The following is a 12642-nucleotide window of genomic DNA, read 5'->3' on the forward strand; positions in this document are numbered from 1 at the left end:
CAGAATACACTCTCCATAAATTGGATGTTCACAGGCAATTACGCTTCTATTTAGACAGGACTCAGCAACCGTAAGTCAGACCAGTTGTTTGTGTCCTTCTCAGATAATAAATTGGGCCAAACCATCACAAAGCTACAATCTCAAAATGGATCAGAGATTGCATAACTCAGGCCTATTCTTCTTGAATAAGCAACTTGCATCATCTATCAAAGCTCATTCTACCAGAGCTATGGCTACTTCTATAGCTTTTCATTCCAAGCTCGCTATTTCGAAATTTGTGCTGCGGCTACTTGGTCCAACCCGCACACTTTCATTTCCCACTACAAATTGGATGTGGCATCTAAAGGACGAGCTTCATTTGGTTCCACGGTACTCAGGAGTGTTTTCCAGTGAGCCACCCAGGATTCAGGTGCTAGGGACGCTGTCCCATCATTCAGAATGTAGCGAGATAGGATCACATAACATCTTGTAGTTATGTACTCACCATAACTTCAGATGTTTGGGATCCATCTCGCTGATACCCACCCTCCTTCCCCCTGCCTTGCAGATCAGAAGAGATTGAACGGTTTTGAGCTCCACTGTTTTTATCTTGTTTCATCTGACGATGTTATATAAGCAGGGTATGCATGTGTGCATGTATGCGGACAAACTAGATCTGGGGGACTGGTGGTGGTGCATCCTGGGATATAGTAAGCTCAGCCAATAAGAGACTTCGCTCTTTGGCATAAGCGTGCCGAGTCGGAGCCGAGGGATCGGCTCCGAACCCATCATTCAGAATGTAGGCGAGATGGATCCCAAACATCTGAAGTTATGGTGAGTACATAACTAAAAGTTTTCACACACAAACAACTCCCTGAGAAAGCTGGCAGAATTCTCATTTTCAGTACAGATTGTGTCCTTGCACATTAGTACTGCCAGCAATCTATATATGGTCAGAGACCAAACGCTCTGGCTATCTGATCCCTCTTGATTTCGCTAAATGCAAATCATACAAAAAGTTACCTCAGTGTTACTATGTACAAGCAATCGAGGCAAAAATTACAGTTTTGTCAACCTACAGTGATAACTACCCTCTCATCAGATAACACATACAACATAAAAAATAAATACCAGCCACACTGTCTTAAAAGTGAATAAATATAAATACAGTGTTGATTCAGATTAAATATGCAGAAGTCAAGTCAATGCACAAAGAATATAAAGCTGTTAATTGAACAATATTCAATACTTAAAGAAATAAAAATTCTAGGCTAGGCATATACCCTTACTGTCTCTTACTGAACAAAAAGTGGACTTAACTATTGTAAGTCAGGAAAAATATACAACGCAGAATTTAAACAGTAAACATTCATGGATGTGCTCACTGTGATCTCCCAAGCAGGGGTAAATACGATCTCACACTCTCTCTCTCTCGCGCACACACACACACACACACACACACACACCAGTATGCCTACTAAACAGTAAAACTTTTTTTTTCATTTCCATGCACAAAAAAAAAATAACTGCTTCCTTTTAAGAATCATGTAACTGCATTTTACTGCCATTTTTCCCAACTCCACATCATTATGCATATTTAGGTTTTTCCTCAGAAGCAGCAAAACATTATGCTTTAAAGTATGTACTTCTATTTTGCTTTTCATCTCTCCCTGTTTTTATTTTTGTTCACAGAGGAAGGTCAGAAGCTTACACTTCTACTTTTTCAGAAAAAAAGTACTTCTAACTGCTTTTCATGTTGCACCTACTGAAAATTATGCAACTCTAAACTGACAGTACATCGGTCTCCTTTTAATCCATTTTAAATTTGTCCTGAACTGCCATTACCTTTACTCTCCACAAAAGTAGGAATTGTCTGTACTATGTATGTCATCAAGCTTGTTTAATCTACTGCCCTAGTTTACAAATGCAAACCTATGTCTAATGGTACTGTTCCAGAGCTTTACAGACATTATATAGGCACAAAACTCAGAGTCCTCTGAAAACTCCGACAAAGAGCCTAAAATTAATATGCTCAAGTAATAACCACTTTTTTGTGCACGTGTGTGTTTTTATTGCCTCCTCCATGTGCAGGCCACCCAGGACATTCAAGAGATGGCACTACCTGGGGAAAGGTGGGTGGCAACTTATAATAGTAAAGCAGTGATACTACTGCTCAAACTTGTACTACTATGGTTAGTGCACTCACACATGTAATATGTTCATCAGAAGGATCACTTTCTGCAGCATAATTTATCCTTGGAATGAGTACCAATGTAATCAGTTGCACAGAAGACATGATAAAGTACAGTTTTGTACCTACCATAAATGTAGATGTCCGATAGGAATGCATCTGCAGTCCTTACAAATGGGTTGTCCTGTCGTCAGGCAGCCCTTCGGTCGGCCGGATTCCAAAGTCTGGGTCTGGCTTCGCTGGTGTCAGCTTCACCCGACGTCATAGCTGCAGTTCTTCGGGTATAAAGGCATCAGCCGACGCCATTTTCCTCAGTGTTTCTTGCCCCAGATGCCAGGTGCCCTCTTGGATGGCTAAATTTGGATAAATGCCAATGTTTCCAAATAGTAGAGAGCAAACACATAAAATAAGCATGTATGTACATATATACAAACAAATACACCATAATAGATCCCCCCAAGCTAGCTGAAGGATGGCAAATACCCTAGGAGTACCCCAGAGGGGAAGGTGGGTGGGTAATCCTGACTGCAGATGCATTCCTATCGGACATCTACATTTATGGTAGGTACAAAACTGTACTATGTCCTTCAAGGATGCATCTGCAGTCCTTACAAATGGGTAGAATACCATAGCTAAACTAGGGGAGGAGGAAAAAAAAAAAAAAAAGAGAGATTATGGTGTAGTTAGGATCCCTTGCAAAACAGCAGTGGCAAAACCTGCTCGGGATCTAGAGTATAAAGGTAAATTGTAATGCTTGGCAAATGTATGCACGGAGGTCCAAGTAGCAGCCTCTATAATGTCCTTGGTAGCCACTCCTCGTAAGAAAGCTGTGGTAGTGGCTGTAGCCCTTGTGGAGTGAGGCCTGATGTTTTCTGGAGTTTTCTTTCCATGGTAGGAGTAACAAAATCTAATGCAATTTCCTATCCATTTGGAGATTGTCTGTTTTGAAATTGGTTTTCCTTCCTTTCCTGTTGCATATGCTACCAGAAGCTGGTCAGTTTTTCTATTGGACTTGGTCCTGTCCAGGTAGTAGCGTAATTGTCTATGTACATCCAAGGTATGCAACAGTCTTTCTCCCCTGTTCTGTGGGTTGGGGAGGAATGTAGGTAGGTGGATAGCTTGATTTAAAGACACTCTGGATACCACCTTAGGCATAAATGTAGGATTTGTTCTCATGGACACTCTATCTTGATGGAAGATCAGGAAGGGTTGCACTGCCATTAATGCCTGTAGTTCAGAGACCCTTCTTGCTGAGGTGATTGCCAGCAGGAAACCAGTCTTCCAGGATAAGTATTGTAATTCTGCTGTTGCTGCTGGTTCGAAAGGGGGAAGTGTCAATTTTTCTAGCACAAAGTTCAAGTCCCATGCTGGCAATGGTGGTTTCCTGGGAGGTTTTACATTTTTAATTCCTCTCAGAAACTGCCTGAGCAGAGGATGTGAGAAGACAGGAGGATCCAAGCTGTATTCTGCTGAAATAGCTGATGCATGTATCTTGATGGAAGAATAGGACAGGCCTGTATGGAAGAGCTCTGCCAAGTACTCCAGGATGTTGGCTATGTTTACCAGTGCCACATCTTCTCCCTTTGCAGTACTCCAAATGAGATATCTTTTCCATTTTGCTGCATAATTCTTTCTTGTGGAAGGTCTACGAGCCTCAAGGATTATGTCTTTAACCCTTTGGGATAAATTTAGGTTAATTGTTCTTATGTAATGTTCCAGGCAGTTAGCTGCAGAGTTTTCAGGTTTGGATGCAGGATGTTGTAGCTGTTCTGTGTTAACAGCAATGGGATCAGGGGTAGTGCCCATATTTGTTCCCGAGACATGCTCCTCAGTAATGGGTACCAATGTTGCCTTAGCCAGTCTGGAGCTATCAGAATGATCCTTGGACGTTCCTCTTTGATCTTCAAGAGCACCTTGTGCATCAAAGGAAGTGGAGGGAATGCATATGCTGTCAGGTTTTTCCCACTGAAAGATAGGGAGTCCACCTTCCAAGCAAGTGGGTGGTACGTCCTTGTGCAGAATTTCTTTAGCTGGTGATTGAGTGGGGATGCAAATAAGTCTATTTGTGGTAATCCCCATTCTCTTGTGATGGCTTTGAAGATGTCCGGATGCAGCATCCATTCGTGGGCATCCATGGTAGTTCTGTTTAATATGTCTGCTAGAATGTTTTCTTTTCCCGGTACAAAAATTGCTTGTAACTGAATGTTGTAGCTCAGAGCCACATCCCATAGGTCCAGTGCCAGCCGGCACAGAGGGTATGAATGTGTGCCTCCCTGTTTGTTGATGTACCACATAACTGTGGTGTTGTCTGTCCTTACCATCAACTGACCTTCCTGGAGAAATGGTCTGAATGATTGGATTGCCAATTTTACTGCCAGCATTTCCTTTAGATTTATGTGCAGGCGCAGCTGGTCTTGAGTCCATAAGCCTTGTATGCACTTGTCCAGCATGTGTGCCCCCCAACCGAGGTCTGAGATGTCTGTCGTGATGGTTTGGCTTGGTTGTCTGTTGCAGAAGGGCAATCCTGTGTTTGATTGACAGGCCTGAGCCCACCATAGGAACTCTTGCTTCAGGCACGGGATTATTGGAATTTTGGTTTCTAGGCTGTGCTTGTGTTGAGACCACAAATTCTTTAGGTACCACTGTAGCTTTCTCATATGCAGTCTGGCATGAGGGACCAGAATTATGCAGGATGCCATGAAGCCTAGGGCTTGCAGTACTTTTCTTGCAGTTAGATGGTTCTGCTTTGTTAATGCCAAGAAGTAGAGAGGTAGCTGATCTTTCTTTTCTGCAGTTAGGAATGCCATTTGTTTTGATGTGTCCAGCTCTGCACCCAGAAAGGTTATTCTTTGGGATGGAATCAGCCTTGACTTTTTTATATTGACTGTATATCCCAGGGCTTGCAGCAGGTAAATGACTCTTTGTAAGTCTTTTGTTAGCTTGCTTTTGTTGTCCGCTTGTATCAGGCAGTCGTCCAGGTAGGGGTAAATTTGGATTCCCTGAAGTCTGCAATGAGCAATTACTGATGCCAGGCATTTCGTGAACACTCTGGGCGCAGTAGATAAGCCAAAGGGCAATGCTGAGAATTGATAATGCTCTGATCCTGCAAGAAATCTGAGGTATCTTCTGCAATTTGGTCGTATGGGGACGTGCAGGTATGCCTCCTTGAGATCTAGAGTTACCAGCCAAGACTCCTTGCCCAGCATGGGAAGAAGCTGCTGTAGGGTCAGCATTTTGAATTTTGGAACAATGAGGAATGTGTTTAAAGCGGACAGGTCGAGAATAGGCCTCCATTTGCTCTCTTTTCTTGGTACCAGGAAGAGTCTGGAGTAAAATCCCTTTCCTTGTTCCATAGATGGTACCTTTTCCACAGCTCTCATTCTTAATAATTGAGATATTTGCTTTAGAGCTTCTGCCCTTAGTAGGTGGTAGGTTTGGCATTCCTCTCTTTCCTGGTAGAGTATGGAAATGGAACCTGTAACCTTGGTCTATAGTTTGCAAAATCCATTTTTCCCTTGTGATGCAATGCCAGTTCTTTGAAAATAAGGTTAGCTTTCCGCCTAAGGGTGCTTGCAGTTGTTCCCTGGTAGGCGGTGCCACAGCCAAGTCACTGTGATTGTGTTGTTGTAGTGGTGGTGGCTGCGTCTGTGCCTCGCTGGTTGTTACCCTGCCACTGGCGTCCCTGTAGGCACCCCTGGATTGGTTTCTGCCTCTTGAACGCCTATTCCTGCCTCTCTGTGTCTTAGAGGAGTCCGGAAAGGACCAATTCTTGGAGGGCCAGTTCCTGCTAAACCTTGGAGGTTGAACCTGTAAGAAATCTTTCACTGTTTGTACAGATTTCGCCTTCTCTTCCATCTTTTTCAGTACCTGCTGTGCAGGAGAACCAAATAAATTGACTTTGTCCATGGGTGCATCTAAAAGCTTTGATTTGACATGGTCTGGTAATGCCTGCTCTTTCAACCATGCATGTCTCCTGATAACTGTGCCAGTCATGGCTGATCAAAAGGAAGCCTCCAGTGCATCATAGCCACATTTTAAAGAATGGTTACTAACCTGCTGTATGTTATGTACCATTTCCTGAACATACTTCTTATCTAAAGATTCTTCAGAGGACAGTTTTTTAGTTAACTGGTCTAGCATAAACTCTTGATATTGAATCATATGAAACTGACAGTTCAAAGCCCTAGCTGACAGAGTAGCAGAAGTGTAAACTTTTTTACCCCATCTCTCTAAGGACCTGGATTCCCTTTCAGAGGGGAGGGGGTTTTTAGCAGAAGTAGTTGCTACAGCCTTAGGCCCCTGGGAGATAGTCTCTGGATCTGCAAAAGGAGCCTTGTATAAATGGTGATGAGTGTCCGGGACCCTGTAGAACCTATCGGGCTTAGCAGGGGCCGGAGGTAATGAATCAGGGGCAGTGCAAGCATCATTAAATGCATCATCTACAACAGAAAGAACTGGAGGTATAGCTAAAGGCCTATGCTGTGGCAAATGTAAAAGGTTCTAAGCCTTTTCTGGAGTCTGAGAAATCTTGGCCCTGCCACTGAAATTGTTCCCTCATAGCATGCAAGGTTTCCCCAAAGGAAAATTCCTCAGGTGGAGAGGCTGAAGGAATGGACTCTTCAGCATCAGAGTCTTCGTAAGGGGAATAAGGAGCCTCAGGAGGGTCTGTATGTTCTGAGTCGTCAGAGGAATCATCTGTGGATACTGGCTCTGGGGGCTCTGCTCTAGGCCTCTTCTCTGGAGGTGGATGAGTGGTCCTGTCTGGATGAGGCTGGGATCCACGAATTAAAGAAATGAGATCCTCTGCCAAAGAAAGCATATGGGAACTGGAGCTGGACCTGTGAGAGGGAGGCTTAACAGGCACAGTTTTTGAAGCTTTAGCTGCTTTAGCCCTGGCAAAGGCCTTAATAGACATGGCTGCAGGAGGCCTAGCAGCTCCACGTGTAGGGGTTGAAATATCCAAGGGAATAGTGTCTGATAATTCCTGAGAAACCGCAACTGCAGGTTGGATTTCAGAAGCCGATTCCACCAGGTTAGAAGAGGCCTCGGTAGAAGGCATGTTTTCGGCTGGGGGAAGAACCGCTTGCTCGGTTTCAGCCGAAACCAAGACACTCGTGGTTGGCTTAACCGCGGTTTCGGCCGAAACCGCGGACCGCGAGTGTCGGTCCTTTTCCCTGCGTTTTTTGGTTATTTGTGAAGTCGGAGGATCCGACGGCATAATATAAGCAAAATCAGAGCCGAAAAACTGCTCTGCAAATTCCGACCGACATCTAAGCGTCCGTTGGTTAAAAGAAGCACAGGCTAGACAAGCTGCTACGTCGTGATCTGGGCCTAAACAAGGTAAGCAGTAAGAGTGGAAATCTTTATGAGGTATTTGTTTCCCACAAGTTAAACAGTTATTCACTTTTTCTGACATCGGCTGAGGCAAGAAAGAGTCCCCAACGGGGTACTTAGCTTTTTAGAAGTCCTCGAAGTAGTATTCGGTAGTAGTAATCTCTGGTTCTGACCGACCGGCACTTGCGAACAGCTTCTGCTTCGGGCGCCACGCGGCAAGAAAGACTGAGGAAAATGGCGTCGGCTGATGCCTTTATACCCGAAGAACTGCAGCTATGACGTCGGGTGAAGCGCGACACCAGCCGAAGCCAGACCCAGACTTTGGAATCCGGCCGACCGAAGGGCTGCCTGACGACAGGACAACCCATTTGTAAGGACTGCAGATGCATCCTTGAAGGACATCATGTTCAACATGCTTTGCAGGACTTCAGCAGTGAATCATGCCCTGTTCCTAGACATCTAGCTTGTAATGTCCAGAGACAGAATGTGATTGTCATTAAGGTGACTGACTGCCTTATGGACACTTGAGTCAACATTTTCTCAAGAAGGCTGCTGCCTGTTTGACTGGACTTTCATAGGTTCCTATAAATGCTTTTTCATTTTTATCATAATGGAAGGTAATTCAATTAGCTAGTCATTTAGACTGCTTGCCTGGCAAGATGTCTTCACAGGAGTATCACTTATATTAGCTATGCAATATATAATCTGCCTACATACATCATGCAAATATAACATTCTCTCTCTTTTTGAGGCCTTGGATAGAACACATGCAGCTGTACAGCCTGATTAAGTGTCACTTCAAATGCCACTTTGGGCAACAACAACGGGCTAGTTTTACATTCACCTTGTTTCTATGAATAACAGTGTATAGAAGCTTGAAGGTGCAAAATCCTCCTAACATATTAAAGTAATAGCCACCAAAAATATGGTCTTCCACAAGACTGTCATTCAGGTGACTCAGGTGACTAGGTCTAAGCAGCTAGAGCTAATTCTCCCAGCACAAATTAAGGTCCAGTGGAGCAGCATGGGTTTCCTAGGAAGCCAGGGCTGTAGGACTTATCTTACAAGCTTTCACTGTGATATGAGGGAAAGGGTATGGAACAGCCAAAATGGAAAGGAACTGAAATGACAATGCTCACTGTCCTGCCAGGTACTGCCAGTGACCTCTGTGGTTGGAGATAAGCAGATGTACATCTTTGAGATGCAGTGTCACCAAAGTACTTTTGATGGTCTGATTCACTGATTACAAGAATAAAGCCTTGACTGAGAGTCAGGCAACCACAGTTAAGCTAGCAGCCCAAGTGATAGCACTACCAACAAGAAAGCGGGACAGGAATGAGGACACATATGCCTGTGTACTATTCTAAAGGGAAGGGGTTAAAGAGACTTTCAGGGCCACTTTTGTTATGGCACTGATGGAGACAGAGGAGTCTATTTGAAAAGATCAAACAAATTCTTGAAACCCACATATGGTCAAGAATTCAGTCCGTTGACAAAAAATTCAAACCCAAACACTTGCTTACAACAGAAATAAAGGGTTTTCAGGGGGCAAGACCCCTGCAACCCTCCACACACCCTGCTAATTATATATACCAACTCTGAGATCACACGACAGTGGGAAAAAGAGCACATTTCCTGATCCCTAATATAACACAATCTCAGACAGAACGGTTCAATGGACTGAATTGTCAACCATATAGGTTTTGACAGTTTGTCCATTCTATCTTTTCAAACAGACCTGAAGACATAGGCCAGTGATGCACAGGCATCAGCAGCAGAGGAGGTAGGGTTGGCTAACTGAGGTAACGGAGGGATGCATCACCAGTTACAGAGGAGAATCCTCTTGATGAAGGCACATTAGCAAATGCACACCACTCAGAAAACTACAGGAATACTCTGTGTGCAAAAAAAATCCCAATGAAATATAAATGACATTGTGAGTAACAGCTCCTTTCCTCCTTGCTTCCCACACTGCAAGTAACAGCTCTTTTCCTCTCTGCTTCCCACACTGCAATCTCTCTAACCATTCCTGCTCTACCAGCAAGCCCCTGGCAGACTGCAGTCGGGGATGGAGTGGGGGGAGGGAGGGTAAACTGAACACAAACAGGCATGAAGAAGAAAATGTCCATGTTCGCCAAAAGGCAGAAGACTGGTTAAAAAGTGCCTTTTCTAAAAAGAGTGGCAGCAATTCCTGCAGTCAGTATCTTGAATTTGGATAGCCTCAGAAACTAGTTCATTCTGGACAAATCCAGATGGTTTACCCATAACCATCTTTTTTCAGGTTTGCAGACAGTATGGGGGGCAAGGAAGACTTCCCTGCTCCTCTACAGTATGGCCCTCACTCCTGCTTCATATTGTAGGAGCAGACTCAAAACTGCCTATACCAAACCTACCTGATCTGAGGATAACAGGCACTTCCAGGAAGGGAGGAAAGGCTTTAAATACCATTTTGTTGCTTGGTGAAGTAGCCTCCCCATCTATTGGTTTTACAAGCTGAATCAAGTTGGTATAAAGGATGAAAGAATTAGGGCAGCACAGTAGCAGACAGTCAGCATGTACTTCCCATGTTCAAATGGGTTTTCTCTGGGTACTCTGGTTTCCTCTCACCTCCCAAAGACATACAGAAAGACTAATGAATTTGAATCGTTCCCAACTGTGAAGGAGGTGTGTGCACATGCATGTTTATGCCTAACACTCTATTTCACTCCCTACTTGTCTAGTAAACTCTCTGAATGTCGGTGGCTGTTTGCAGGATAGCAAGGAGTTGGATGCAACTAAGCACTGAGGGATGGAAGAAAAACTGCAAGGGGTTTAAGAAGGTGTGGTGTATGGAGGAAGGGGATGGGAAAGGAAAAGGGACCATTGAAAATATAGTCAGTATGATCTGTTATCCTGTGAGGGAGGAGACTTGCCATGCTGCTTGCTCCTCCCTCTGTCACCCTCCCAGTAATTACTTTTTTCCAAAAACCTTTCGTCATTTGAACTGGTTAACTTTCAACTGCTTTTGATACTTCCTGTTTCAAAAAATAACAAATAATGGTAGGAGTTACTCTTTTTGTAGCTGTACATACAGTCCACATCCTAGGCATTGACAGGAGTCTAGCTTCACTCTGGGAATACCTGCAGATCTTTACAATTCAAACTATAAGAGTACATACCCACCAGCATTAATTCCCGCAAATAAGGATTCATACTGCCATAGTGATTGCAATGAACAGCAGCTCATTTTAAGTAATGGGAACTGCTGCTTCACATTTCCTGTTACACATTATGGATAAATGGGAATCAGAGGACAGAGGCCTAAATGATATGTGTTCTATAATGGCTTTGTTAAAACTTAAAAGCCTTATTAGATAGAAATTATAAAGTAATAATTTCATATTACATATTTAATATATTCAACCATTTTACTTATATGCAACTTTGGCTAGCATACAATTTTTCACAATATTCATAATATGTTAATGTTTTCCGTGCTGCTGTTCTCCTAAAGTATTTTGTTTAATATTAGTTTTTATACAGTTGTTTAAAACTTGTTTTTAAAACTTGATTATTCTGATTATTATTTTTTGACAATAGTAATTTTAAATACCTTAATAATTTACTTTTTAAATAAATAGATTTATTAAGTATAGTAAGTTTGTAAGAAAGTACGTTTTCAAAGATAGGTAATATGCCTTTAATGTTTTAACTGATGTATCAGGTGACTTTGTGTTTTTACTATTTAAATTGTATTCCAGTATCTGTTCCTTATCTGATGAAGTTCGTGTATGTAACGTACGAAAAGTGCTTCAGTGTAATATATTAAACGGATCATCTTACTTTGCTTGTCATTTCCTTTGACTTTCGAAGGCTACGTAACTCACAACATGTATGCCTTAGATTACTATACTGCTGAATTAGGACACATTGTAATAAAAGGTCTAGCATGCTACAGGGTAATTTTTGGTTTAAACCCTCCTGTCGCACAGCACTTCATGAAGTACCATGCAAGGGAAGTTGCTTCTGATCCTGAATGATTCTGCCATACTGATACAAGTCACTATACCTAAATTCCAACTATCCTTTACCAATTTACAGTGAATGTGCTGTCCTCACAGTACTACAGCAAAATAGAAATAACATATCAAATGCAGAACTGGAAACAGCTTAGACTCTGGTTACATATAGTACCATCAAATACTTGCCACGTACCTCTCTTTCTATGTTTTGAGTGTAAAACTCCTTATTTACATCAGATTTAGGTATGTCGTCTTTGAGGGAGAGACCGGCATCTCGAACCTGAATTGGTAAGCCTAATTATAAATGAAAGAAAATGGTAAGCCTAATTATAAATGAAAGAAAACTGAATCTAACACTAATAATTCATCAAGAACACATACAATTGCAGACAAAAAATGGATAATGCCCTTGTTTTGTTAAAGACAAAAACATCTTAGAAAACAATAGTGAAAATCACTGAACAAGTATAAAACAGAGTTGTGTGTGTCATTTAACCACAAACTACAATAAAATTCTAAATGTATACATTTTGCTACTTCTGTGCACATCATATGGAATGTGCCACTTACACCCAAAAACGAAGAAAAGTTTGTTATAACATGGTTCACATGCAAGAATCTTATTGATAATAACGTGGTGAACCTTGCACAGCCATACACATGGCAGTCATCACATCTGCATTACAAACTGGTTAACAGATTCAAAAGTTGTAACAAAATGTATGTTGCCAAACAAACAGCTATCAAAACCAAGGTACGTTTTTGTAGCCATTCAAAGAACAGCCCAATGCGAAGTGCAGCTCTACTTACTTTACTTAAAATATATTGGGGATGCTAAAATTCTCCTTACATTGCAAATAATTATGACTGGGTTTGCAGTCATAACTATTAGCTGTGTGTTCTTGAAATATACTCAACATTTTTTTCTTGAATCCATACATTAAGATTAGATAACGGACAGTGGCCCTCTATGCAATAAAAATATAACGCTGGTTGTATGCCAAAATTGGGGGGGGGGGGTAACCTTACCATATATCTTTCTGAAGTAAGAACCTTGCCATGTGCCAATTTTGTTATAGCAAGGTTGTACAAAAGAACCTTGAGCTGCCACACATACAGCAGCCACAACAGCACTGG

At 42.3% G+C, this 12642-nt stretch overlaps 1 protein-coding gene across 1 annotated transcript in view; it reads right to left on the minus strand.

The window, feature by feature from the left end:
- Positions 1 to 12642, minus strand: part of RBM22 (RNA binding motif protein 22) — a 770819-nt gene that overhangs the window by 469247 nt on the left and 288930 nt on the right. Inside the window, exon 5 of the mRNA XM_044069395.1 lies at positions 11699 to 11799. Coding sequence (XP_043925330.1) covers positions 11699 to 11799 — 101 coding nt within the window. The remainder of the gene's footprint in view (positions 1 to 11698; positions 11800 to 12642) is intronic.

The sequence above is a fragment of the Protopterus annectens genome, chromosome 4.part0, assembly GCF_019279795.1.
Source record: "Protopterus annectens isolate FY-2018-M chromosome 4.part0, PAN1.0, whole genome shotgun sequence".
Taxonomy (NCBI): domain Eukaryota; kingdom Metazoa; phylum Chordata; order Ceratodontiformes; family Protopteridae; genus Protopterus; species Protopterus annectens.